The sequence below is a fragment of the Astatotilapia calliptera genome, chromosome 1 (genome assembly GCF_900246225.1).
Source record: "Astatotilapia calliptera chromosome 1, fAstCal1.2, whole genome shotgun sequence".
Taxonomy (NCBI): domain Eukaryota; kingdom Metazoa; phylum Chordata; class Actinopteri; order Cichliformes; family Cichlidae; genus Astatotilapia; species Astatotilapia calliptera.
The window spans coordinates 1,188,382-1,215,852 of record NC_039302.1 but is presented as its reverse complement, the minus strand read 5'-3'; the positions used below and the strand labels follow the sequence as shown (position 1 = coordinate 1,215,852).

At 41.9% G+C, this 27,471-nt stretch overlaps 1 protein-coding gene across 2 annotated transcripts in view; it reads right to left on the bottom strand.

The window, feature by feature from the left end:
* cemip (cell migration inducing hyaluronidase 1) overlaps positions 1-27,471 on the bottom strand; it is a 152,512-nt gene that overhangs the window by 43,070 nt on the left and 81,971 nt on the right. For both annotated transcript variants that reach the window (XM_026185444.1, XM_026185371.1), the window contains exons 10-14: positions 24,127-24,274; positions 20,372-20,563; positions 13,254-13,423; positions 6,800-7,009; positions 4,677-4,882 (exon numbers count right to left, since the gene is read on the bottom strand). In XM_026185444.1, the coding sequence (XP_026041229.1) occupies positions 4,677-4,882; positions 6,800-7,009; positions 13,254-13,423; positions 20,372-20,563; positions 24,127-24,274 (926 nt within the window). The remainder of the gene's footprint in view (positions 1-4,676; positions 4,883-6,799; positions 7,010-13,253; positions 13,424-20,371; positions 20,564-24,126; positions 24,275-27,471) is intronic.

The following is a 27,471-nucleotide window of genomic DNA, read 5'->3' as shown; positions in this document are numbered from 1 at the left end:
CTGTAAGGAGTCCCGGTCTGCGCCTGAGTCCGTTAACTGAAACCTGACAACTACAGTACACATTTTCTAATGAACTTGGAAAGAAAAGCATCTGGACTTCTTTAGGTTGCTTGAAGACGTTTCACCTCTCATCCGAGAAGCTTCTTCAGATCGAAGGTCAAATGGTGGAGTGGTTGGGGTTCCCATTTGCCTGTGGGATCCCTAGGTACTTCTAGCTGTGCTCGATGTCTGCAATGTTGCCTTCTGGTAGTTCGATGTGCTCAGTTCTGACTACCCTCCCTCTCTTTGTTACCATCTGACTACACTTCTTCGATCTGAACAACATTCCGATGTCCTTGCTGCAGATCCTGGTGGCGTGGATCCGTGAATCGATGTATCGTTCATGCCTGACATACAACTTGATATCATACATGTGCTTCATTAGTGCTCCATTCTGTAGTCAGTATCTGCAGCCAGTCTTGTCAGTGATCTCACTGAGGGGGTTCAGGCCTATGCATAATAGTAGTGGGGGCAGAGGACTTCCTTGGTAGATCCCGCATTTGATGGTGACTTGTGCTATGGGCTTGAAGTTGGCCTCTAGTGTTGTACACCCTATCCACACTGAGTTCCTGAAGAAGGCTCTTAGGGTCCTGTTGATCTTGTATAGTTCTAGGCATTCCAGGATCTAGGTGAGGGGCAAGTTATGAGTCCAGACAGTGCACAGTCTGGTGGGCCTGGTCTTACAGTCTTAGATGACTGTTCTGTCTACCAGTACCTGGTGTTTTGCTCCTATGGTATTCATACTAATTCCTGTTCAGGGACATTTCAGTGGTCTGCTCTAAGGTCCACCAGCCACTGAGCGTTGGCGTTATGTGTTGCATCCTTCTGCCATATGCTCTTCCTGTTGTAGGCTTGAGATGGAGTTAGCCTAGCCTTGGTGGTGCTGTTCCACTAAGAGTAGACCTTGGATGGTTCTGTCGAGAACAGCTGATTTATTCTCCTGTCCTCTATTTCTCTCGCTCATTGTTAGTATGGTGGGTCCTAGGGACCCTTACTGGATGCAGATGCCCCAGTTGGGATTCGAACCCACAACTCTCATAAGATGGAAATGGCTCCAGAACAGCATCAGCATGAAGTAGGTGAAGGAGGAATAATAGATGCATTAAACATACATTACATTTACAGGGTTCTCCTTTTGTCCAGTAGTTCAATATCCATGCTAGAAAGTTTTGCTTGTCATTCATCTTTATTTAGCAAAAAATGATCCTCATGAAGTACCCAATACACACCCAGCAGGTGTATGTAATGATTGGGACAGAGATTGTGTCACCACCTCATATCATGATCACAGAGCTTTTAACCACCGTCTTTATCAATGAACGGAGCTACTGGTTCAGTTATCATGGAGTCACAGGGTTGGAATATCATGAGAATATTTGAAAGCTCTCTCATTATCCGTGCTCTACCTTTCCACCAAGTTTCATGATGTACAAATTGTACTGATCACAGACCTCCACCTCTGCTTTTGCCTTTTGCAGAAGAACAGAGTGTGTTTGCTTTCTTTCACAGTTCTCAACTTGACCTATCTGTTAACATCTCCTCTCCATTATGCAGCCTTAACAATGATTTACGCTTGTCAACTCATCACCCCCTGCTGCAGCTCAATTGAGGTGAGAACGATATTAGCTCAATGTAATCAACGTCTCAACCAGTCCCAATCAAGGCTTAGCCCCCCTCCAGCCTGCTTGATGTGATTTCTGTCACAAGTGATGGGAGGGAGGAAGGTCTGAGAGCTGAGCTAAACGTCACCATGCTCAATTGTGTGACAATGATGTGACTTGCACAGCTCCATTATAGGAATTTGTAGTTAGTCTTAAAATCTTAAAAGGATGAATACAACAACAGTGCAATGCAAAAGAATCATTTACATAAGAAGTCTGCAAATAACCCAAAACACTTTTACTGTAGGCATGGTAACATGATTCAAGGGAGAGCAAACTAGATTCTTCAACCAAGTTAGCTTCTATCAAGGGAAATCATGTCCAGGTTTAATGGCAAAACTGGGATTTTTTTCAAATTATTATGGTTATAATTAATAACACACATTGACAGTGCATTAATAACATCACCAAATTACTGAAAAACATTATCACTTCCCACTAGTGGGAATACTAGTGCTGGTGCTTATGTTACCATAGAGCAGAGTTAAGAAGAAAGTCACCTCAGTCACGCTGAAAATAGTAATAAACAAATGAATGAGACATTAAAGTGTGCATTTAGTGGAGCACTCTATTGGCTCAGGCAGACCTAAAGTTACTTTAACAGGACACCAAACCAACTTTCTAGCATGTCATCATGTTCCTGACTTGGTGCAAAGCAACCACTTTCTCAATGAGTGTGAATTTCAGCCTTATCCACAAACATTAGTGGAGCTACTTTTCTTCAAACTCTATGTTGAAGCTATTCTAAACAAAAGGAAAGAGTAAATATATCTGCAGGAGAAAAAGTGAAGCATAGAAAGACCATGACCATAAAATGAGGAAAAACTACATGTGAGAACAGGCAAAAGTTACTAACATGCAATAGTGGCTTTACTATTCAGTCGTGTCAGCTCTATGGATATCCACTGGAACCATCTGAAAGCCCACAACACTGGCTGTTACCCAGTGACTGAGTCATCACACAATAGTAGCTTATTCATCAGCTTGCACACTCCTGTTTCTGTCTAATAGCCCCACTATAATATATGTTTATCTTTTTATTGTAGAATTAAGCTTTCAGTTCAGGGTTTCATTTTTGGCCACACTCTTACTTCAAAGAGGGAAGTGGATTTCAACTCGCCTCTGTCAAGACTGTAAGTGACTCACTGCCTGTCAGTGCATTGTTAAACAATATCTTACTACTTGCAAAGAATGTTTTGTTAAGTTTTATATACAATATATACACAAGTTGTTTTTTAAAATAATTTACCCATTAATCATACATCAAATAACTGAAGTATAAACAAAATGCAATTTTTAAATAGCGACGTAACAAAGGGAAAAATCCAAACCTACCCCTCTATGAAAACCAATTATTCCCTCAACCTAATAACTTATTGTGCCATCGTTATCGTTGAAATAATCAAGCAGTTTCAATAACTGCCAATGAGTCTTTCACTTCACTTATATGCAGAATTGCTCCAACTGAAAGGGTTTTTCAGCATGAACGGCCTCTTTAAAGCCACGTCAAAGCATCTCAGTATTTACATGGCAGGACTGTTAAATATGAATATCAACAGAAGATGACAAGATAAGACAGAAAGGCAAAAGACACATGCAGGACTCGACGTATATCTAATAACTCAGATCATTTTTTTGTGTTGTTACTTTCTTGAATTTCTTGAAATTCAGCATTTGCACCGTGTTAAGGTTGCTGCCTGTTTTATCCTTAACTATTAACTGATGAAGGTCTCGTATCAAAACTAAGCAAATAAAAATAGTCACTGTGTGGGAGTCAGCAGTAGAACACTGAAACATATCCATACAATGTAGAGGTAGAAATAAATACCTTAGTAGAAAAATGTAATTGCTTTTCATTCACTCATGTGTGTTGATGCTAAAACAGGTCTGCTGGGAATTAAAAAATCAAAAAACCAAAAAAGGAAGCTTGAAGCATCTTCACTGATGCTTATATAACCAAGTGCCATGTCTTACTGCTTAATCTGAAGAGCATGATTTGGATGAATGATTTTGCCCGATGCATACTCACACTCATGCACATAAAAACACACATGCTCAAAAACAGTGAAAGCACTTGAGCCCTAAATGACTGTTTTAAGTAACTGTTTTCATCCCCGTCATGCAGAGACAGTGGTGAGATAGAAAGTCATGTGACCTGGACTAAGCTGCTATGTATTCTGAGTGGGTCTACCTTACAATACAAAGCACCTTGTTGTGATTTGGCGCTGTATAAATACAATTGCGTTGAATTGATGATAGGATGAGCATGTAGTTCTCAACAGTCTACATTCAAAAACCGTAATGTCTCTGTTTTGTTCATAATGGAAATGAAGTGATGTGAAGACATGCTGCTTGCATTTTTATAGTCCAACATCTGGTCATAATTTTACTAAAATACCTAATAATGGATGGATGGATAGCTGCTACTTAATATTTATCATCTCTGGAGGTTTATGCGTCATTGTTTGACACACACAAACCAGCTCAGCACTGTGGCACCAGCACAGTTGTTACCTGTAAATGTGGTATCAAATCTAAAGTGCTTTACAAAATAAGTGATTCTGGATTCTCCAGTGCAGCAGTGGAGCATCTGTCCTCGTTTTTGTACAAACACGTCACATCTAACAATGAGCCCCTTGGACTGCTCTTCAGTTTTAGTTTCAGTTGGTTCAGTCGTTACTCAGCCAACACAAGATGCAGCTAGTAACTGCAACCAACCAACCAACCAACCAACCAACCAACCAACCAACCAACCAAATGAATTACATCATAAGTCATACTTGGACAAGATGGTGGCACACTTGTTAAAAACTCAATACTGAAACTTCTTTTTAGAACAGGTATCATGAACAATGACCTTTAAAAAAAAGAAGACAGTGTAGGCACTGTAAGTACACAGTTACAACTAAACAAGAGAGTCTAAAAAAATCTATTTAAAACATGTCGTTTATGTACAATCAAACTTTCTTTGTGTACCTGCAATCTTGACGTGGATTGGGCACATATCCTGGATATGCTCCATCAGTGATGTCACGACACATTTTGCTATCTCTGTCTGAAGGCAGCAGGGTCCCTGCTCGAACCATCAGACCCAAACAGTGCTCAAATGTATTCCTTTCTTCTGGACCATCCTCCGTGAAGAAACAGTGGCCTAGTGTGTCATATCCCACCACATCCTTTACCTGGGAGGCAACACAGTACATTACTGATTGTAGAGTAGGTCACCATAGTGCATGGGGTCCATTTCAAATCTAACTGTAGAAAAAAATGTCTATAACAAAAGTGTGAACTTTCTAAAGTGTAATTGCTCATCAGAAGCTCCATTATTTATCAAATGCGTTTCTTTTGTGGCTTAGGAAGCAAATTCTTGCACCAAATTTAACCCAACTTCAGCTTTGAATTCTAGTCAACGAAAATGGTTTAGTGCAGTGGTTCCCAAACTTTTTCATGTTTACGTGAGATGAATTGCAGAATGATGACAAAATACTGTTAATCTGACTGTCTGCAGGTTTTACACGCAGTTACTGTCCCTCCATTTACAAAGGCAGAGGCGTCACGGTGTCATTATTTTATGTGTTGTTGTTTGTTTCCTGTGTAATAATGTTCAACATTGCATCAATACATTTTTCAAAAAATTCCTCTCTGTGCAACATGGGTTTAAAAACATAAACAGCTGTGGGATCCTGTTTGTCTGTGACTTGAACCGGGGGAACAAATCGTGGCAGGATCAGCCTGATGTTATTTGCATCCTGCTGTAACTTTACTGTATAAAGAGCAAACATCTCCAACATGTCAGGAGCAGTTAGTCATTACAACAAGTGTTTGAACTAAAAATCAAGAATGTGGGATCCTGTTTGTCTGTGATTTAAACAGCCTGGCGAAAACCAACCCTGCAGGGAGACCTACCTCGGCACCTGTGCAGGTGAAGCCAAAGGGCAGATTTGCTTCACCATATTTTCTAGTCTTTGTTTTAGAATGAAGTTGGTTTGGAAACATATTCAGCGACGTTTCATCTCCTGCTTTGCGTTTGTGTGGGCGCCCCGTGCTAGCAGTGTCCAAGCTTTCTGTTTTTTTCCCCTTTTTATACCGAGCCCCCCCTGCAATGGCTCTGCAGCCCCCTAGTGGGGCGGGCCCCACACTTTGGGAAGCTCTGGTTTAGTGGATAAATGCAAACTGATAAGTGGATGAAGTTAGGTTGAATTTGTGCTTGTTATTCGCTTTCCCTTTTCGGCCAAATTTAGGATACATCAGTTTAAAGTCTGTGAAAGGCTGAACAAATGTAGCCAGACAGAAACACACATGGGCAGCCGGTGCAGGACAGAGTAGCACTAATGCTACACAAGCGACAGCAGGGAATCTTGGAATATGATGAGCAAAGAAGCAACCTGCTTGATATGAACCTGAAAACTGACTCAGCTGGACCCTTTCAATTTGGAGGAGTAGCCACTCTGAGCCCAACATGAATGACTCCTCAGCCTATCACTAAGCCAGAGCCTAGACACCCTTCAGAGATGTCAGTGGTCTACCCAGACCCTGTGACCATAGGTGACAGTAAGAACATTAATTAACCGCTTCAATTTAATACTCAGCTCTCTTCACCACAACAGATCTAATCTCCCGCTCCACTCTTCTTTGGCTCATGAACAAGACCCCAAGATACTTATAGTCGTGCACTTGTCTTTAATAGCTTGAATCCCCCTATTATCCATGTCACACAGTGCCCAATCTCCTGCGTTTTAATTCATATATTTCATATACATCTTCATACAAACTGTTTCTTTCAGAGATTTAAAATTATATGCCTGTCACTATAATAATGATTTTATGAGACATTACTGGAGACTAAAAAGAATATAAAACCCTTTAAATGAGGTCATCGTATCTGCCTTAGTAAGAGTCACCAACACCAATAAGTACGGCGCTATACGAATACAAAAACACTGTCCCTAACATTACCAGGTTGCTTCTGAGCCAGTGAAGGTTAAGAGCTGCAATAATGACTCTTAACAATAAATTACACATTTTTATGTATGCGTTCTTATATATGCATTAATACATACAAAAAATACAGAAATAAATTATACAACTTCCTAACTGACCATCAGTCCATTGGAGCCGTGGATAGTGACGCAGCGGGAGAAAGAGTGGTGAATGGATAAATCGCTGACAGACGTTGGAGGGTCATAGCCTCCCCTCTCATCCACATCTCCATTCATGTGAAAATGGACAGGATAGTGTCCCATGGTCTGCTGGCCCATGTGCTGCAGCTCCATCCCAGATATGTGGACTGCCCTAAAACCATGCTCCACCTGGTGATGACAGTGGACACATTGCAGTCAGAGAGCTCCAGTTACTGCATCAATCAGACACGAGCAAAAAAACAAAAGTACATGAAAAGCAGGACTAGCAACACTAGAGTCAGATTTAGATTTTTAAATCATTATTTTATGTTTTTTTATTCTAATGTTCAATTTCTTTGTTTTGCACATAGACTGTAAATAAAAGATGGACGTAGCTACCAGTGTTGGGTGTAATTTATTTCTTTGTACTTTTTTACTGTGATCACATGACATTGTTGATTAACGCAATAATGGGACTCCAGTTTGGTCATGTGAATCAGGGCCACTTGCATTAACATATTAATGTTGAGAAATATAGTGCAATTTGTCCCTTGAAGTGACTTTTTTGTTGTTTGTTGTTGAGTGTAATGTTAGGATAAGTTCTTTAAAAAGCAAAAAATTATTTAACATGACGGCGATATGAGCAGAGCGCACAAACATGTTGAGGCTGAGTTCAGTGAGCGAGTCAAAAACTAAAGTGAACACTTAGGTCTTCATTTTGATTTTGTTAAATACAAACAAAACGATAGCAGAAGTGCTGCCACGTGTCTGGCCACAAAGAGAGGACCAATGTGTTTATTTGGTAGTTCAATGTAAGGCTTCAGTTAAGAGTGAGGGAAAAAAAATGTTCACGTTTGCGGTTTTGTCTTGTTATACAATATTTGAAATTAAAAAAACAAAAACAAAATGCTACATTTTAGGAAATATTTCTCAGTGTTTTCATGTTAGTTTTTTGCATTACTTGAACACTACAGTGGCTCTCACATGAGATGACAGTGGCAGCAGGGGCCCACAGCTCATTTTAGTTTGAGACCTCTGATGGAGAGTCCTCTTCACACACTGAGGTTAATTATGGAGTTCCACAGGGTTCAGTGCTAGGACCAATTCTGTTTACATTATACATGCTTCCCTTAGGCAGCATCATTAGAAGACATAGCATACATTTACACTGCTATGCTGATGACACCCAGCTCTATCTGTCCATGAAGCCAGATAACACACACCAATTAGTTAAACTGCAGGAATGTCTTAAAGACATAAAGACCTGGATGGCCGCTAACTTTCTGCTTCTTAATTCAGATCAAACTGAGGTTATTGTACTCGGCCCTGAAAAGCTTAGAAATATGGTATCTAACCAGATTCTTACTCTGGATGGCATTACCTTGGCCTCCAGTAACGCTGTGAGGAACCTTGGAGTCATTTTTGACCAGGACATGTCCTTCAACGCACATATTAAACAAATATGTAAGACTGCGTTCTTCCATTTGCACACTCACTGAAACTCCCTGAAAAGCCTTCAGCTGATCCAAAATGCTGCAGCAAGAGTCCTGACAGGGACTAGAAAGAGAGAGCAGATTTCTCCTGTGTTGGCTTCCTGTTAAATCCAGAATTCAAAATCCTGCTCCTCACATACAAGGTCTTAAATAATCAGGCCCCATCTTATCTTAATGACCTTGTAGTACCATATCACCCTATTAGAGCACTTCGCTCTCGCTCTGCAGGCCTACTTGTTGTTCCTAGAGTATTTAAAAGTAGAATGGGAGGCAGAGCCTTCAGTTTTCAGGCCCCTAGTTATGCTGCAATAAGCCTACGTTGCCCTTTAGCCATTGAGTGTTTGTTTTTCACTCACTATGTATTTATACACCTCTCTGCATTTAACCATTAATTATTATTAGTATCTAGCTCTCTCTCTATTAATGTAGGATCTTTATCTTATAATAGAAAGCACCTCGAGGTAACTGGTGCTGGTGCTATATAAATAAAATTGAACTGAATCAAGTATGTCTTGTAATGTAGTGTAATGTAACTCATTGCAGTACTAAACTCAATAATTACATCACGGTTACAATGATGTCATTCTTCAGTTCTCTGCCAGCCGGGCGAACAGAAAGAAACATGTTTTTTATTTCCTGGACACTCTCGCGGCTACAATCAGCTGATTTCCGTGCATGTGTGGGAGGTAGAAAGTGGTACAGAGATGCAGATTTTGAGTAGCGGGTATAGACATGACTTTTTTTCAAGTGCAGAAAAGGACAAGAGTGAGACGGTAAAGTGGGAGATACTGAATTACTTTTTAAAGTAACGAGTGATGTGTAATACGTGACTCTTCCTGAGTAATGACCCCAACACTTGTAATCACTATTACAACAGCCATTGTTCAGTGAAAACTTTAAATCAATGTAACAAAACTGGAACAAGACAAATCCCCGACTCCCGCGTTGAAATACGCATGTCTGCAAGCATCTTCACAGCCTGGTAGATAACAAAACACAAACGAACAAACCACAAGTCGACACCATGCATCGTTTTCTTCCAGGTAACATGTTTGTAATAATTAGTCACACTTTTGGATCCTGATAAGTCCTGAAATTTGGCAGGTTGACATCAGTGTCTGCTAGGCCTCACCTCTGCTACTTCGAGTCACCACATTTGTTTCCACTTCACTGAAGTATTTTTAAAGGAGTTATATGATCAATGACATAACTTGCTATTAAAGCAGCAACAATACTACGAGAGAGGAACAGAACAGGACGTTAAAATAATGAAAACACTGAAATTTGGACAAATAAAAGATGAAGTTACAGACAGGTATGGGTTGATGTGGAGAACGAAGCAGGATGGCAGATGCCAGGAGACTGTGACGCCATGCAGCTATGTCCCAAAAAACCCAGAGAATCATGAGAACCAACACTTCTTGCAGTCACACTGGTTTTCATTACATCATAGTGTTTGTGAAAAGGCTAAAAAATGAAAGAAATATCACCCGGATCACAGTCAGCGACATTCAGCTTGCGACCAGCTAATAATTCTGGAAATGGGAGGTTTTCACACGACAGGACTTGTCCTGAGGCATTTAGTGTTTCTCACCCTCTGTGTGTGTGTGCTCATGTGTGTGTTATGCTATTTCATGCTCTACACACACCCATTCATGAGAAATATGTGACATGAGGCTGAGATGGAAATTTATAATGGAATATGATATCTTGCCCTGGGGAAAGGGAGGCATTGAGGCAGCAGGAAGACAACCACACACTCCCCCCTCTCCTTCCTGCGTCAGTGTCTCTGTTGCCTCTTTCTGATGATAGGGTGCACGAGGCTGACAGAAAGAAGGACGTTTCAGTGATGAACACATACAGAGGCCCGAGAGTCTTAATGAGCCTTAAACTAAATTAAGATTTTAGATGTTAATGTGGATTATTTGCTGTAGTGGTGCATTAACGTGGAGGAAGTCAGAAGAAACAAAAGACTAGCTTCAGTATAACAACGATGCTCAAAAATGTGTTTTTTTAAAGGATCTTTTTAACTTATTGCCTTTAATATGCTCTAAACACACATTCCTACCAAAGCAGCAACATTTCTATTGTTTAAAATATTTTAAATGTATAATACATATTACACCTATAATGTGCAAAGCACTCTGGGTGCAATTCAGAGCTGCTATTTCTAATGACCCAGAGTTTTAGTGTAAAAACATACTTTGAGTGCCACCGAGCTGCATTTAGTTGTGATTTCTGGCAGAGAGAAAAAGTGTCGGCTGTGAAGGCTACGCAGAAAAAATGACAGAGCAGGAGCACGACTTTTGAAAAGTCAGCATCCAAAAGAGCTGCTGCTGTGTCCTTTTCACTTTTCTCCCAATTTATTTGACGCATTTAAAAGAGCTCAAAAACAGTGCAGGTTACAAACAGTGACAATTACCAGATTCTGCACTTGTGTAGAAAATGATCATCACTGATTATCACTGTGCGGTTCCTGAGCAGAGCTCATTAGTGAATGGTAAATGGACTGATTCTTCTGTAGGCTTTTCACAGTGCTTCATACAACATGCCTTTTTAAAGCCATTCATACAGCCACTTCTTCTATGCTTAAGCTCTTTCTAGCTACCATTCACACACATTCATGGATGCATCGGAGAGCAACTTGGGGTTAGTGTCTTGCCCAAGGATGTTTGGCATGCAGAATGGACCAGATGGGGATTGAACCACCAACCTTCTAATTCATAGATGACCTGCACTACCTTCTGCCCTTGGGAAGATGGATCTAGGATTAAGACTGGTTCTTAATTACGCAGATGCATGCTCTGATGCACCTGTAACATTTGCTTGAGTGCAGATGTTCAAACAGCTGGTGAGACGAGTCCTTTAGGATGCAGTGTACTTTCTGCAGGCAGTGTAATATGCACATGTCTTCAAGGGCAGGCAGCTGTGTGTTGTTTATCTTTTGTGAAGGTTTATGACTCTGCAGTGTTCTTATCTGCTGCGGAGTTGTTTCCATATCATGTCAGCATGTCGTGAGTGAGGATGCTTTGAATGGTGCAGCAGTACAAAAACACCAGAAGGCTTTAAGCCACTCAGGGTGCACAGGAAGTGCAGACTGTTTTAGAGGGACACAGTGTCCATGTGAGGTCTTCTGTGATGTGTGTACCCAGAAACCTGAAACAAGAGACTCTCCACATTGTTGGTGTTCAGAGCCAGATTATTATGACTCTGAACATAGAAGATAAAATAACCTCTTGTCTGTATGCACACTTATCTCCATTAGATGATCCGTCCTGTGTTTTCTTTAAATGTAATGAAGCTGTTATGAGATGATCAACAGTCATATGTGTACTGAGAACAGAAAGGGCTCAAAAACAGTATGATGGAGCTCCTCCCCCAAGTAAGAGTTTGGAGGAGCAGTAGGGAACCTGAAATTCGTTCAGTGTTATCCAACTTAGTCTGGTCCAGGTACTCAGATGGATAAAGACACACTAGGTGTCACAATACAGTGTCCAGCAAATGTGTGCAAGTCAGTAATTATGGAGCACGATTCCATCTGTGAGCATGAAAGGACAAATATTCTTCCTCTGTGTCTCTGAGGAAGAGTACTGGACTTGTTGGTATACAGTCTGAGTAATGTCTTTTATGTTTTCAAATTCAAATTGGGACCCTATGTTCATCTAGCTGTAGGATCTACAGATGGGACCAAGGCTTGTCCAACCACCTGACAGTTTTTCAAATGTTGACAAAAGCTAATATATCTGTTATCGTCAATGAAAAATGTATTTTATTAAAGCTTGTGTTACTAAATAATCAGGTTTCCTTATAAAGTTCCAGAGTAAATGATGAAAAATGCTGCGATTGGCTAGAGTCCTGGTCAAACACACAGCTGTGGTGTTTGGTATGGTTTGTGGAGGTAGAGGTGGGACAGTATGGCTGAGCAGAAACACTTTAAAGCTGGGCAGCTGTAAAGCACTGGCCTGGGCGTGTGCACTAATCACTCCATCTCTGGGGTTACTGAGGCAAACATGCTTCACTGGTTCCAACGTACCTCAGTAACAGCGAACCGTCGGGTCACAGCCAGCGCAGAAGGCAAAGACTTTGGAACAGATGTGGGCAGGCACACTCAGGTGCTGCCCTCTATGTGAAGTATCTGCTTCACACCCCAAAGCACCGGGATACATGGGATACACATACGTGGGATTGACCATCCAGTTCTTTACACCAGTGGGAACCTGAAATTCGCTAAAGCATGATACATGGTAAAAGAGTGTTTGGCAATCTGCTGGCTGATTTCCTATGGCGAGGAGTAGATCAGGCTGGATAGATCCCAGGCCTAAGTTAGGCAGTGGGTGGATGTGATGGCAGGGTATCGCCTGTGGATTGGTTGTAGGAGGGAATGGGACGGCAGAATGGCTGAGGGTGTGGCACACCTGGAGTGCATTTACTAATTTCTCTGTGTAGTAGCTATGAGGGCGCAGGACGAGGAGTTTTGGCAGAGCACGCGAGCAAGAATGCACCGAAGCTTGGCAGCTTTATACCGTTTTCCTGTGTATGTGTGCAGTAATCACTCCCACTCTGTGGAGCTCTGCAGTTCCTGAGAAAAGTAGCTGTCATTGGTCTGGAATAAAACGTTTTTTGTTGCTTGAATCACAGGTCATAACCTTCTTTTTAACAGGTTTTTTTTCTACTCTTGGGTCCATATCCCTAACTTCACCTCAGACAGCTGAGGCAGAAGCCCTGCATATCTGCTTTTACAATCTTATAAAAGGATTATCATTATCATCATTAAGCAGATGGCAGAACACTATTCTATAGTATAGCCCAAGAATTAAAGTATGAAGCTGGGAATAAATGGCTACGACAGGTTCTCTTTAAAGGGATCGTTTTTCCTCCTTTTCAAGCCTGTTCACACGGTGTTGCCTATTCTGCAAACGACAGCTAACAGAAGAGTTTACCTTCAAATGTCCTCCGAAAGTGTCAAAGTTGAAGAACTTGCAGGCCTCATTGCCATAGCAGCTGGGCTCCATCTCACCACGAAGCAGGATATTACGACTCAGCAGGCCGACCTCGGCCCTCATGTCTACCCCATCCACCTCCTCTCCCATGTGGATAAACTTGGCTTTACCTGCATACACAGAACACATGCACAGTAAAAAAGAACCGTTGGTGTGAAAACACACTGACCTACAACACATCAGCGTCAGAGACAAAGAAGACGAGTTCAACTCTGAGTCAAGCACAGGAGCACTTCTTTACCTCTGCCTTACCCACACTCAGACTGAACTTATTAACATCCACGCTGCACCTGCTGATAACCTTGTTGGCCAGTGAGGACGACTTTCCTCAGCCTGCTGCAACCAAAAGGCAGCGTGCCCTTTTACTCCTTGAGCAGTTGCAAGGTTTAAGGGCCTATTCCTGTGGAAATGCAACTACTTCATCAATGTGGTATTTTCCTTTCTTTTAGTCTGACGTTGCCCATCGCTTTTTGATGCCCAGTGCAGATCCCATAACACAGACGCAGGTGCTTAATCAAGTCAAAAAGCACAAAACAATTTGTGCAAACATCAAATGTAACAATTTAATGCAGGAGAATCAGGGAGTTGGAAACGAGATAGAGCCAGTGCAATTCCAATCCATTACAGAATCAGTTTTTTCCTACAAAGCCACCAAAAGAAATCAATAGCATCATAATATCTACAGATGTAAAAAAGAAAGAAAGAAAGAAAGAAAGAAAGAAAGAAAGAAAGAAAGCATTAAATAAGAATCATCCTTAAGTTCACAGTGGGTTTTTTTTGGAATTCAAAATAACAATAACAGCATCAACAAAGTGTTAAAACATTTAAAAAGACTAGAATGTAGAAAAACGGCAATTAGTTAATCCTGTGGCTGCAGTAGTTCTTATAAGTTAAAGGCAGGATAAAATAAAAGACCTTTTACAGGTAAGTCTTCCAACCACACAGGCACAAACCCAGGTGTTTGCTTTGATGGCCTCTCTCTCAATTTTGTTCAGCAACAAGGTTAAAAATGCTAAATGGCCTGTATTCGTATAGCGCTTTACACTACATTCAGTCATTCACACACACTGGTGATGGCAGCTACATTGCAGCCACAGATACACTGACAGAGGCGAGGCTGGGCCCTCTGACCACCACCAGTAGGCAACGGGTGAAGTGTCTCGCCCACGGACACAACGACCGAGACTGTCAGAGCCGGGGCTCGAACCGGCAACCTTCCGATTACAAGATGAACTGCCAACTGTTGAGCCACGATCGCCCCAAAAAGACAGGTTACACCTTGACCAGTTCCCCAACATTCAAGAAGAAAATTCTCTGATTATGGCTTTGGGAATACCAGCACAAGTCACTACGCTGACTGATTCTTTGGGGGAAAAGGCAGGAGACCATTCTGTTTATCCAAGATGGACTCAGTCACTGTGCCATCATCTATGAGTTTGGGGCATTTTTGATCAATGCCACCATGATAGTGTTTTTGAGTCAAAATTTATTTACATGCTCTGACATGTAATCACTGTAATATTATTTGTCAGATACTTTCATGAAAAATGCTCCAAAGGTACCAACAGCAGGTACAAAACAACAACAAAGTGTTTCTGAATTCTGCAAACGTTCTAAAACTCTGTAGCGAGCAAAAAACCCAAAGCGTCCCCCACACCTACAGTCACACTGGGCCTCATAGGCAAGCTACAGTATTATGTTTTTTGTAATTAAAATAAAGCCTTGGAAGGACCATTTATACCTCAGTAAAAAAGCAGTGAAGGAAAAGCAAAAATGATCCCATGAAAAGCAGTGAGAAGTAGAAAGGACAACAAGATCAGAGTAAGTGGAAGACGGCTCTTAGAAACGATAACAGTTCTCGTCCGCCCTCCTCCACATACATATCCTCAACAACACAAACGTGCTGATTAGAAAAACTGAAGCCAAGCCAGGAAAAAACTGTCAAAGAAATATTCAAGTGTGAAATCTGAGAGAGTGAGCATCATACACCCACACATGCTTAATCTCTTTTCTCCACCTACTCCCTCCACCAGAGCAGCCAGAGCTTAAAAAGTACAAAAGAACATTTTCATTCTGATTTAAAGCATCAACAGCCCAGACTTAAAGGTTTTAGATCCCTGTTCTTTACAATGCAAACAAAAGAAGAGTTACTGAATGCTGCAATTTCTTCTGCATTACAAAGGGATGCGCTAAAGAGGTTTCACTTGTATTTGCTCAATAAAAAGCAATACATTGTTTTAAGTTGGTTACCTGCAGCAGTACCGTATACTTCTTTGCGATCCCTTTGACGCTGTTGACTCGCAGATAGCACTTTGCACACTTTAGCCTAGTGACTGGTGATTGATAGGGGTCACCGCCAGCAGCATTCAGTGACTACTCACAATTAATCGTTTGCAGTTAGGACAGTCAGGAACTGTTCCCCTGAAGGAAAACAAGCCTCTTACCCCACTGGGAGAAACCCCAGCGTACAGGTCAATCGCCCCATCTCTCACCGAGGCAATTCCATGCTGGTAAAAGTCCAGCCCTTCTCCAGGAGACTGGTTTTTGAGTCCAAGAGATCCACTGAAGTGAGCACAAGGTTAACTCGTATCGTCCAACATCAGACACCAACTGGGGCTCTTACGTCACCAGAGCGATGAGTTGTGAGGAAGTTGTAGATTTGACCTCTGACTGCACACTGCACCTGACTCCTACAACACCTCCTCCAGGTGATGAGCCAATGAGAGGGCTGCACCTCATAGACTTAGGCCTGTGAGCTCAGAACTGGCTCCATGGTGGGGCCCTGTTAATCTTGTCCTGGGCACTATAGTGTGGTCATGGACTCAACTGAAGCTACCAGGGGCAAAAGCCCCCTACAACATATCTGGGACACACAAACCACCATGACTCAAGGAGGCATAACCAATATGCCTGTTAGAACTGTCAAATGTTCAGATGATTGAAGTCATACTGATAAATAGCCTCAGGCTGTCTCGCTCTCTTTCTCATCTATCTCCCAGCTCTCTGCTGGGACAACAAAAACAACACTCTTCCTGTTTGTGTATAACCTCAAGGGTGGAGGACAAACTCGATTATCAGCGTGTGTTCAAAAATAGTGCTGCAAAGTGGCACGTGAGCAGGAATTAATGTAACAGATTATAGTCGTGCTGAGAGTGACAAGAGCTCTGAGGAAAAGCCTCGGGCTGGTAAAAGCAGGGCTTTCACTTAGCAAAATAACAAGTGATGTCAGAGACCTAAGGAAAAAAGAGAGCGCTACTAGGTCTGATATTTTTATGCAGCCATGCAGAAAAGAAATTCCAGCAGCTTCAGTGGAGACTTGAAAATAAATCTGTTAATACTGAAATGCAAACTTATCTTTTTGGTGTGTGAATTAGTGTCAGGAATTGACAGGTAGGAAAGAAGATGCCATGCCAGTTCTAGCTTCTGCAAGCACCAGGGGCTTTTCCGAGGGACAAACAGGAGGGCTGACAAAGCTGACCTGAAGAGCTATAGCATGTGAATGCAGCGAGACAGAAAGAAAAATAGTCTGGAAGTGAATGTTTTCATATCAGTATGCGTGATGGTATCCAAGTGTGTGTGTGCCAACATGAATGGGCTCAGTCAAGAACATACAGTCCTCCAGGATACAGGCTAAGACTTTTCCTTGGCCCTGAGTCAGACCAAACACCTTCCACCAACTCCCACACACTGCTATAGGCTGTCTCCACCTGGCCTCTATCACACTGCATATTTAGAAATACACATACCCACAGAGGATGTGTTACCATCCTTTCACTCGGCTTACATTCATTTCCTGATATCTTTTTCTAGCTCTAGTTCCCTAGTGATGAACTATCCTTACTCTGGCAAGTCTTGGTTTAATGATTTAAGCAACATGGAACTGTCCTCTATAAGGGAGGCAAGTCCTCACAATGTGGCAAATACACAATTGTCATGACAGGAGTTCTAGATAAATAAATACATACAATAAAAAAACTAAACAATAAATAGCAACTTCAGTGCCTCAATAAAATGTCTTTACATGCTGTGGGTAAAAAACAGTTGATCTGTGCTTGCAGGTAAGTGAACATCAGAGAAAGTGAAGCCTGTGTGACCAAATGGACATTTGTGCATTAGGTTAAAACTATTGTGATGTGCATCAGCGAGACAGGACATTTAATTGGTGAAGCAAACTTCTTTTGGCTAACGTTAGCCTGATGGATCACAGGCCAGCTAATGTATCTAGGCTGGCTACGTTGTCTATACGCTGCATGATGATCTTGTAACTTGGCTGGCCATCAGAAGATTCACAGTATATAACCACATAGAGTTATACCTAACAATTACATCATCCGAGTGACTTTGTGAAGAAGTCCAGATGAACAGAATTAGCTTTTTGGAATTTCCTTAATTTCCTTACATGTATCGAGACATTTTAACAGTAACAGTTAGTTGGCTAATCCTAGATTGACTGTTAGTGTTACTGCTACCAAATGCTAAAGTCTAATATGACTTCATGATAATAACTTACCTCTACAATAATCGTCAATATGGAGATAAATTAGCCAGCTAGCTGTAACTTAGCTACAGTGCAAGAATCTTGTGTGCAAGTCAACATTATTGTTGCAAGTGAAGAACAATAGTGCAGGACAGACTCGTGCACATCTTATCATTTTCATTTTGTTTTTGTGGCCAGTGGAGGAAAAAATAGAAACAGAATGCTGACTGCAGCTTACCTAATGACTAGGTGTGACATGAATTATGCTAAATTATGGTTCAGTGGGAACAGTAAACTGGCTGTGCACTTGGCAGTCTGAAAGCATTCGTTGCCAGCTCAGGGTGTGTAGTGTACAAACTGGTCTGAGGGTCACTCTTGCTCGTGCTGTTGTTGCGCCACCAGTTAAATGTGACAAGTGACAACAACGGTTCCTAAAAGCTTTATATTGTAAGGCAAACACATTAGAGCACCAACAATAATTATTAGTTGATAAAATGATGCCACAGGATCACACCTGCCATAATGCCATGTTGTTCTCAGACCACACCTGAATCAGTTGTGCTAAGTCACTTCAAAAGAAACACCTTCAAATGTTCAAAATGTTCACATTGCACACTCCGATTGCTTTTGCTTTGAGATAAACCTGCATTAATGCACACAGCAGACACAAAAGTGTGTGTGTATCTAAAGGGTGAAAGAAGCTGCCTCAGTGTGTTAAAGCTGACCAGACTGCCTTGCAGTTACAAGAAATTGATTGAGGGTCCCTCACCTTATCTTTCAGTGATAAGTTTCCACTGGGCTCAGCCTTTTTTCATTAGCTTAGCTTCTTTCTTGTGGCTACAGCTCTCACTTTTCACCTTTTGGTACATTTGGCAGCTTTTTAAGTCTTTTAGTGCCATAAAAGTAAACTTAGTAACTTAGCAACACACTTGTCTTGACGCATTCTCAATCAATCCAGGTAAGTAAATCTCCAAAGGTTGATTCTGTTCATCTGAAAACGCTACGTCCAGATGAACAGAATCAACCTTTGGAGAGTTAGCAACACACTTGGTTTTATTTTTCAATGTAGAATCAGTTCTGTCAAATAAAAAGAAGATGTGTGTTTATGACTAATGTTGAATGTTTACTTGGTACAAACCTCTTTCAGCCATTCACACAAACACATTTTTCTCAGCGTAGGTGCTTTCTATCGAGCATCCACACTCTGATAAACACATCAGGAGCACCTCAGCATCAGTGCCCAGGGATTCTCCTTTAACACATTACAGTTCCTGAATTCAGACATTTCAGGTGAATGTCTGAATTGTTCAAAGTACAACTTCCAGGCGGTTTCCCATCTAAATTACACAAAATGGGTTTAATTAATGATGCTTAATGTTGCAAATTTAAGATAGAAAGAGGCACCTATGTGCATGCATTATGGGAGTCTTCCAAAGTTTTTCTTTTCTGGAGAGATGTTTTGGATTATATGAGCCAATGGCTAAAGAATGATTTGCCCAGGTCATCAAGACTGCGCCTCCTTGGAAACAGTCTAAAAGTATGTAATGGGAGAACTGATGGTTGGTTTAGTGGTCACTGACTGTGACCATGGAAGAATCTGTGACTTCATATCCAAAGACAAAGTGGAAACATAACTTCATGTGAACCAGATAGTGTATACTGGATATCTGACAGATGAATATTACCCAGTAACTTAGTATTGGGTCAAATTTCCTTGCACTCTATGTCAGTGTCTTTAAACTGTCTTGTTATGTGTTAATGTTTTTATGTCTAATTCAATCAAATCTGAATGATTAAAATGTTTTTGTGTGAGTCTCAGTCTTAATCTTAGTGGGTCAGTGGCCACTTACTAAGGGACAAGCCCCACTAGTTAAAATACCTGGGACTCAGCATTTGGTTTTAGAACTGAAAATGTCTCTTGGATGAGAGGTGAAAGAGCTTCAGATAATTTAAAGAAGTCCAGCTGCCTTCTTACAAGCTCTTAAGATTAAATTTCATGTAGATGCTTCTAGAAGGATTTTTAGATCATGTGAAGGCAACAGTATAATCATAAAACGCCTTGGACACATACTCCATTAATACAGGCGTCTGTTCTAATACACTTTTAGTTAATCGTTTAATGAAACTGAAGCAGAGTTGTCATTCAGAAAAATGAAAAATATTCAGTGTTCACCACTAAACTAATCTGACTCTGGATACAATCAAAGAATGGCATTCCAGTTTCTTCAGAGGTAATGACAGCTTACATTTTTAAATTAGTTTCACTCGTTTCAAGGCAGTGGGACTCGAGTCATGACGTACTTTTTAGTCAGTAAATGGTAAATGGCCTGCATTTGTATAGCGCTTTTCTAGTCCCTAAGGACCCCAAAGCGCTTCACACTACATTCAGTCATTCACCCATTCACACACTGGTGATGGCAGACCACAGCTACAACTCTTTTTCAAAGACCTGTCTAGGACACTATGTGCCACAACTCTGAGTGAAAGCTGACATTTGACTGTGGTGCAGAATTACCAGCAGCATAAATTCCCGTCCTTGCAGCCTAGAACTGCAGCACACTGTCAGCTGCTGCACTCTTACCTCTGACCTTCAACTGGTTGGATGCGCAGGTCGGACAGGGCAACAGTGTAAACTCTTCAGCCTGGTGCATTGAGTAGTCTGTACTGGCCACCACCACCCGATCCCCAGGCCCCCAGCCCGCAGGGTGGTCAGCCAGCTCCAGGATGCTGCTGTTTGACATCATGTCGATGGAAACAGAGGCCTGTGGACGAACTACAGGGTGAGATGGAAAGAGTTAGGCGAAAACATGCAGCAACGCTGACACACCCATAATGTTATGCAATAAATATAGTCCTCACAACAATTGTGTTAGCCAAGTTTGTCAATCATCACAGCAATCAGGAAAAAAGAGAAAACTTTCAGACAACTTGACCTCTGACCTCTAGCCTTGAGGTCGAGGTTACTGAGATTGATTCCTTATGGAGTTACCGCATTCAAAAGAATTTCATAGAACTTGAACTCTGACCTTCAGAATCAGCATACTTTATAAATCCCTGAGGAAATCATGTGGGTTACAGTTGCTCCAACGCAGTAACAGAAACAGACTATTTAGCAATACAATATGTTACAGATCTACAAATTTAAGAAATAACACAATATATACAAATCACTCAATAATAAATATCAAGGACTGACAGAGGTGATTATAGTATTGACGGGAATATTACTGAGTAGAAAAGCGCGTGTGCAGAAAGGGTGCAACTACTGCAGTGTTTACAGTGTGTTAGATGGAGGAGATGTGCAGGTAGAAGGCCACGCGCAGGAATGATCTCACAGTCGCTGAGATTAGAACTAAGCTGAGGTTTCTAGCAGATACACCTGTGGTATCAGTTTCAAAGTCCTGTGGTGCTCCGTTCTCGAGTTATCGCATTCACAAACCTTGGCATCCACACCGCCTCTGCCCGCTCAGCAGGATGATGACAAAACCCCATCGCCTTTAACTGCTAAAAACTCTACACAGAGTCAGGGCCTATTTCCTGATGAACAAACTAACTAGAGACTGCAGCGTGTTGTGCGCTCTGCTGAGAAGGTGATTGGCTGCAGACTCCCATCTCTGCAGGACCTGTATACCTCCAGGACACTGGGGCGTGCAGCTCAGATCTCAGCTGACCCTTCGCACCCTGGACACAGTCTGTTTGACCTGCTCCCCTCAGGCAGGAGGCTCCGGTCCATTCGCACCAGAACCTCTCGCCATAAGAACAGTTTCTTCCCCTCATGTTGGACTCATGAACAATAACCGTATGACTGTTCCCACCACTAACATGTATATATCTATCTGCTTAGCACTTTTAAATTACATTTTATGTTTATTTAAGTGTTTGTTTAACAGTATGTTTCGCACTAAGTACCGAAGCAATTTCCTAATGTTGTAAACCTGCTCAACATTTGGCAATAAAACCCTTTCTGATTCTGACACTTATGGTCACACATGGACCCTGTATAGACCCCTTATAAATGTCCCTGAAGGCTGATGATATGGTTTTACAGACAAGGTCAAACTGATGGTAGAAAGTGTAAATTCAGCAGTAATCTTTTGTCAAATAACTTAAAATGTTGATGGAAGTGAGGCTGTGGTAAGAAGGACCCGGCACTCAGGAGAACAGTGTTTTGATTCACACGCAGCTTTTCCGCTGCCCTCTTCACACACACCGCACAGCTCTCTCCACCAGGACCCGGCTGCTACCTAAACAGGGAAGGAGTGGTTGGTGTGATGGCTGACAGCTGTGCCAGTCGGCCTCCTCTGGCACTGCCCCCATGAACATACTGCTCCACCCCTTCCCTGCAGCTGAGCCACAAACCACACGCCGCCACTGGCACACCAGATATGATGGAAGAAGTGACGGAGGTCAAAAATGCTTTTTGCAGCAGGCTGTAAACATGCCTTTCACTGGTGTAAGTCTGGGCATTTTGAAATAGGAGTCTGTGAGGACTAAAACACTTTCTGAACTGCAGACTTTGGACGTTCTGTGTTAGCTTTTCCCGCCCTGCACTTCCCTGCTTGTAATGGGTGAATGGTAAATGGACTGGTTCTAATATTGTGATTTTTAGCTGAGAAACAACTGAGTCTTTAAAGTTATGAAAGCACTTATTAACCAGAATAAATCTTTTCCTGAGATCACATCCTCAGCTCAGAGAAAAGCCAAGCAGACGCTTTCGTAGAATGACAGCTAGCCTACAACTGTAGTTTAATGCGTTGTGGGAGCGTGTTTGCGGGGTAAATCACAGAGTGTATAGAGTGCTTGTAGCCACTGTCAACCTTGACAAAAGACAACACTCGAAAGCCCATCTTTATATAACAAAAATATAGGGACAAGTCCAGACAAAGGACTGTAAATCTCTGCACAGATGGAGCTCCATGCATTCCAGTCATAGCAGCCCGCCCCCACAGAACATGTTCTCTGAAGCACAACAAGATTGTATGTCTATATAGACTCAGTGGCCACTGTATTCAGCTGCTCATTAACACAAAGATGTGATGAGCCAATCACACGACTGCAACTCAATGTGACATGTAGACGTGGTCAGCAGCCCCGTTGAAGTTCAAATAGACCATCAGACTGGGGATGAAAGGTGATGATGACTTTAAATGTGGCTTGTTTGTTGGTGCCAGATGGGCTGGCTTTCAGAATCTGTTGATCTGCTGGGATTTTCCTGCACAGCGAGTTCTCTTGTTGATAAAGAATGGTCTAAAACAATAAGAATATGCAGTTAGCCACAGTTGTTTTAGTGAAATGAGACATCGCATGAGCGGAACGGCCAGAATGATTCGAGCTGTTAGCAACAGAACTTTAGCTCAAATGACCACTTGTTACAACCAAGGTATGCACAAGGGCTCTAAACATAATATGTTGATGTTCTCTTTACTGACCGCACTCGGTGCTACCCCTGTAAACAAAAAGGGGGAACCGGGGCTACAGCTTGCATGGGTAGCAAAATTGAACAACATAACATTGTGAGTTTAAATTTCTGTTGCCATATTCAGAAGGCATGCTCTGAACGTAGCATAATCCACATGAAAGCAGGCTTATTACAAATTCATAGAGCTGATGGTGGTGTAATGGTATAGGGAATATTTTCTTGGCACACTTTGGACCCCTTAGTACCAAGTGAACATCATCAGTGCCAAAGCCTACCTGGGTATTGTTTCTCACCCTCCCCTTACAACAACAGTATACCCATCTTCTGATTGCTGCTTCCAGAATGATGATGTGTCCTGTCACACAACTTAAATCACCTGAAACTGGTTTCTTGAACATAAACAATTTTAAACTGTATCTTTGTAGCTAGAAGTGTGTCACAAAAATATATAGTTTGTTCAAATCTATTTTGTTGAATCTACAAAAGATGCAAAGGCAATGTAGTCTGGCAGGAATAAAGTATTTCTATACCAACGACGTGATTCCAAAGAGCTATTACCCCAAAAAGTGGCATATCTCAGCCTGGTCTGCAGTGCATCCTTAAAATGAAGGAAAATGAAAAACAAAAGACATAGCAGGCCGAAAACTACCTACAGATGATCAATACCTGAAATTCGTGTTCTTAAGAAATAAGAAAAGACCTGATGCAGGACCTGCGAGCTATGTCTGGACCATCAGTTTATCAAAGCCTCGTCAGAAATGATGTCAGTGGCTGTCAAGAAGCCATTCTTAAGGAAGGGAAACAGGGCAAAAATGCAGGGGTATGGTGTACTGTGAGAAGAAGTCTACGAGTGGAAAATATATACTCGTGCTACGCTTAAAGGTATAAACACAATATACACAGTCAAATGATTATACCTAGTTTTCCACAGAGGAAGCGGACCCTGTAGTTGTGACACAGGCCATGAGTCTGGTCTTTGTTGAGACAGACAAAGCCATAGTCCTTGTGTTTCTTGTGGATCACATCTCCCGTCTGGTTGGATGGAATGCCGTCATGGGTTTCAGCCTGGACAGTGGAAACATGAGAGACACGTGGATAAAAAGTGCTATTTTTACATTTTGCGACACACTGTTGGTTTTATTCCAGCTGTCAACTGTCCTCAAGAGGACCGTCTCAAAATGTTGGGCAACATGCTTGCTCACAGCTTGAGAGAAAAAGACAGAGAAATGTCTGGTGACTTGGCAATAGGACATTTTCTTTTATTGGGTGGCTTCTAAACGTGTTTGTTTTCATAAACTACATCTGAAATTTGTCTGCTGGCTGGCTTATGTTATTGGCAAACAGCAGGAATTTCATAAGGCCTCCAGCATACAGGGCTAGTCCTCAGTGTTCCACGGCTTCCTAATCTGTCTAGACACAAAGACTTACTTGGGCAGAGTCCTACACACATTTTTGGAACTCTAACCTCATTCATTTTCAAACAGCTGTCACAGAAAGAATAGCATGCACCTTACTTAATTATTTTAGCCTACTGATAAGGTACTGGGGCCCAACAGCAATGCTGGGGAAAGTGGTGCAGCAGCATGGAACAACACAGCGGAAAGGCCAGCGTAGCACAAACTGCCAACTCTCCTTGTTTTCATATGCGGTTTCAGTTATTTAATGATAATCTATAAATTTATGTGGTAACCTTTGCTTGACCGTTTCAATTGCTGTAAATCCCTGCTTCTGATTCAACTTTCCAACAGGGGCAATAATAAAACTGTGACCTCTTAAACTCAGCAAACTGTGCTGTGACCACTAAAGCGAGAGGAAAGTATAGACATTTAGCATCTGGCACTGAGCCTCTTCACATACCTTCAGGATGTGTCAGATAATCCAAAACAAATTTGACCCAAATTACACAACATACTGGAAGAACACCACTTGGCTGCTAGAACTAGAGATCCTGCTGTTTTAGAATGAGAACGGCAAACTTAGGACTGTCACGGTTCTGGGTCATGTTGACCCAGCTTTCTGTTTTTCGTGCTTTGGTGTTTTTCTAGATTATGATTTATGATTTGATTTATCAGTGATACTGTTTTGATTATGATGATTATTTAGTAGACTTTGGTCAGTGTCAAGTCTGTCTCTCTCTGTCTAGTCCGTGTCTTAGTAAAGTGTGTTTTGTTTCCTGTTTTACTTTGAAGGTTCTTGTTCCTGTCTGATGTCAGTGTTCCGGCTTTGCTCTCCCTGTCTCGTTAGGTCTTATTTCTCCCAGCTGTGTCCCCCTTCTGTCTCTAATTCCTTGATGACTCCCTCAGTGTATTTAAGCCCAGTGTGTCTTTGTGTCAGCGTTGTGTCGTTAACGGCTGTTCACCCTCACTTGCTGTGTGTTGATTTCCAGTCCTGCATCTCAGTTTAGAGTTTTGTTTGCTTTTGTGAGTTTTATTTTATGTTGAAGTTTTGTTCCAGCAATAAAGCTGCATTTTCAGTTGAAACCTCGTTTCCTAAGAGTCCTGCATTTTGGGTCCACCACTCCTGCCTGCCACACAGCCGACCATGACACAGACGTTGTCATTTTTTCCGTGAACCTGTTCAGAGGCACGCGGGCTCTCTAAATCTTCATCATTTAAAGCCCCTCATAAGAAAGGAAGCCAGAAAACCTAAAACTAATTTTTTTTTTTTTTTAAGTTCAGTTCAGCAAAGGAACAAAAGAGACATAAGGGAACTGGTAGTATGGTTGTTGGAATCAGCATGCCAGAACTGCAGGCCTGGCATCACATGGAAAGCTAACAGCTGGCTGTGACATGTCCCAGCAGTACACTCATGTTGCAGCCATGTTTGACTGAGGACAGATCTGTTCGTCCAACTGGCCAAAGACAACTGCTCACAGGAGCAGCCTCAGCTGACCCCGGTGTAGTGACTCTTCACTGAGACACTTTTAACCTGACTTTAGCATTGCTACAAGGTTTTTGGGCTATCCTCCAGGGGGCAATTTACTAGCATGGTTTTATTTTAGTCACAAAATCAGGCTTCATCTGTTATTGAAATGAAACTTGCCATTATATTTGAAAGGTTACAGTTTGTGGCACATCCAGTGAGGAGGTTGATTTCCTTTTGCAGTGTTTTAAGTGTAACAGAGTTATTTTTATGTCTTACTTTGATCTAGTATTAGAGAAAGATTTTATTTTAAATTTCCCTTGTTTTATCCATAGAGTCCAAAGTTTTCTTTGGACAATAAAGACTTAAACCTTAAAAAGAAAACCCCTGGGCTTGGGGGGCTAATGATGTAGGTCAGAGTCAGAGAGACTTTATTTATCCCCAAGGGGAAATTAAGATAGATACCTAGACCGTACATGCAATACACAAACATCACATTACATAACATGGAAAAGTCACATGACATGCAGGTTAAGGATACATGAAAAGATCAGCAAGCAGCAGTATGGCTCCAGGCCACTACTACTACTACTAGATGTTTACTTTGAGAGTGCTGATGCAGAAGTGTAGAGAAGGTCAGAAGGAGTTAAAGCAGTTGCACTGTGTCTTGTGGATCGAGAGAAAGCATATGGTATTGTGCTCAGAGAGAAACTTTTGTACTGCATAAGGGAGTCAGAAGTGGCACAAAAGTATGTGAGGGTGGTGCAGGACAGTGAGACACTTTTAAGGCGTGCAAAAGAAGTGACAGATGACTTCAAGGTGAGGAGGGGATCATATCAGGAATCAGCTGCGATCTCCTTCCTGTTTGCAATACTGATGGAGAGGCTGACAGATGAGGTCAGGCTGGAGTCTCCGTAGGTTGCGGTGTTTGCAGATGATATTGTGATGTGTAATGAGACTAGGGAGCAAGTGGAGAGGTTGAGATATGCTGTAGGGAGAAGAGGAATGAAACTCAGCCGAAGCGAGACAGATACATGCGTGTGAATGAGAGTGAGGTGTAACAGTGGAAAAGCAAGGGGTAAGAGGTAGCGAAGGTAGATGAGTTTAAATACATGCCATCCAAAAGGTGGAGTGGGTCGAGATGAGTGTCAGGGGTGATTTGTGACAGAGGGATAGCAGCAAGAGTGAAAGATGGTATCCTTGCTATGATGTCTGGTTTGGAGACAGTAGTACTGACAAAAAGACTGGAGGCTGAGCTGGTGGTGGCAGACTTGAATTTGCAAACAATTCCTTTGAGAGTGACCAGGATCGACAAGATTAAAAGCAGCAGCTCAAATTGAGCGGTTTGGAGACAAAGTTAGAGACACGACCGTGCAGTGGGACAGTGGATATAATGGGCA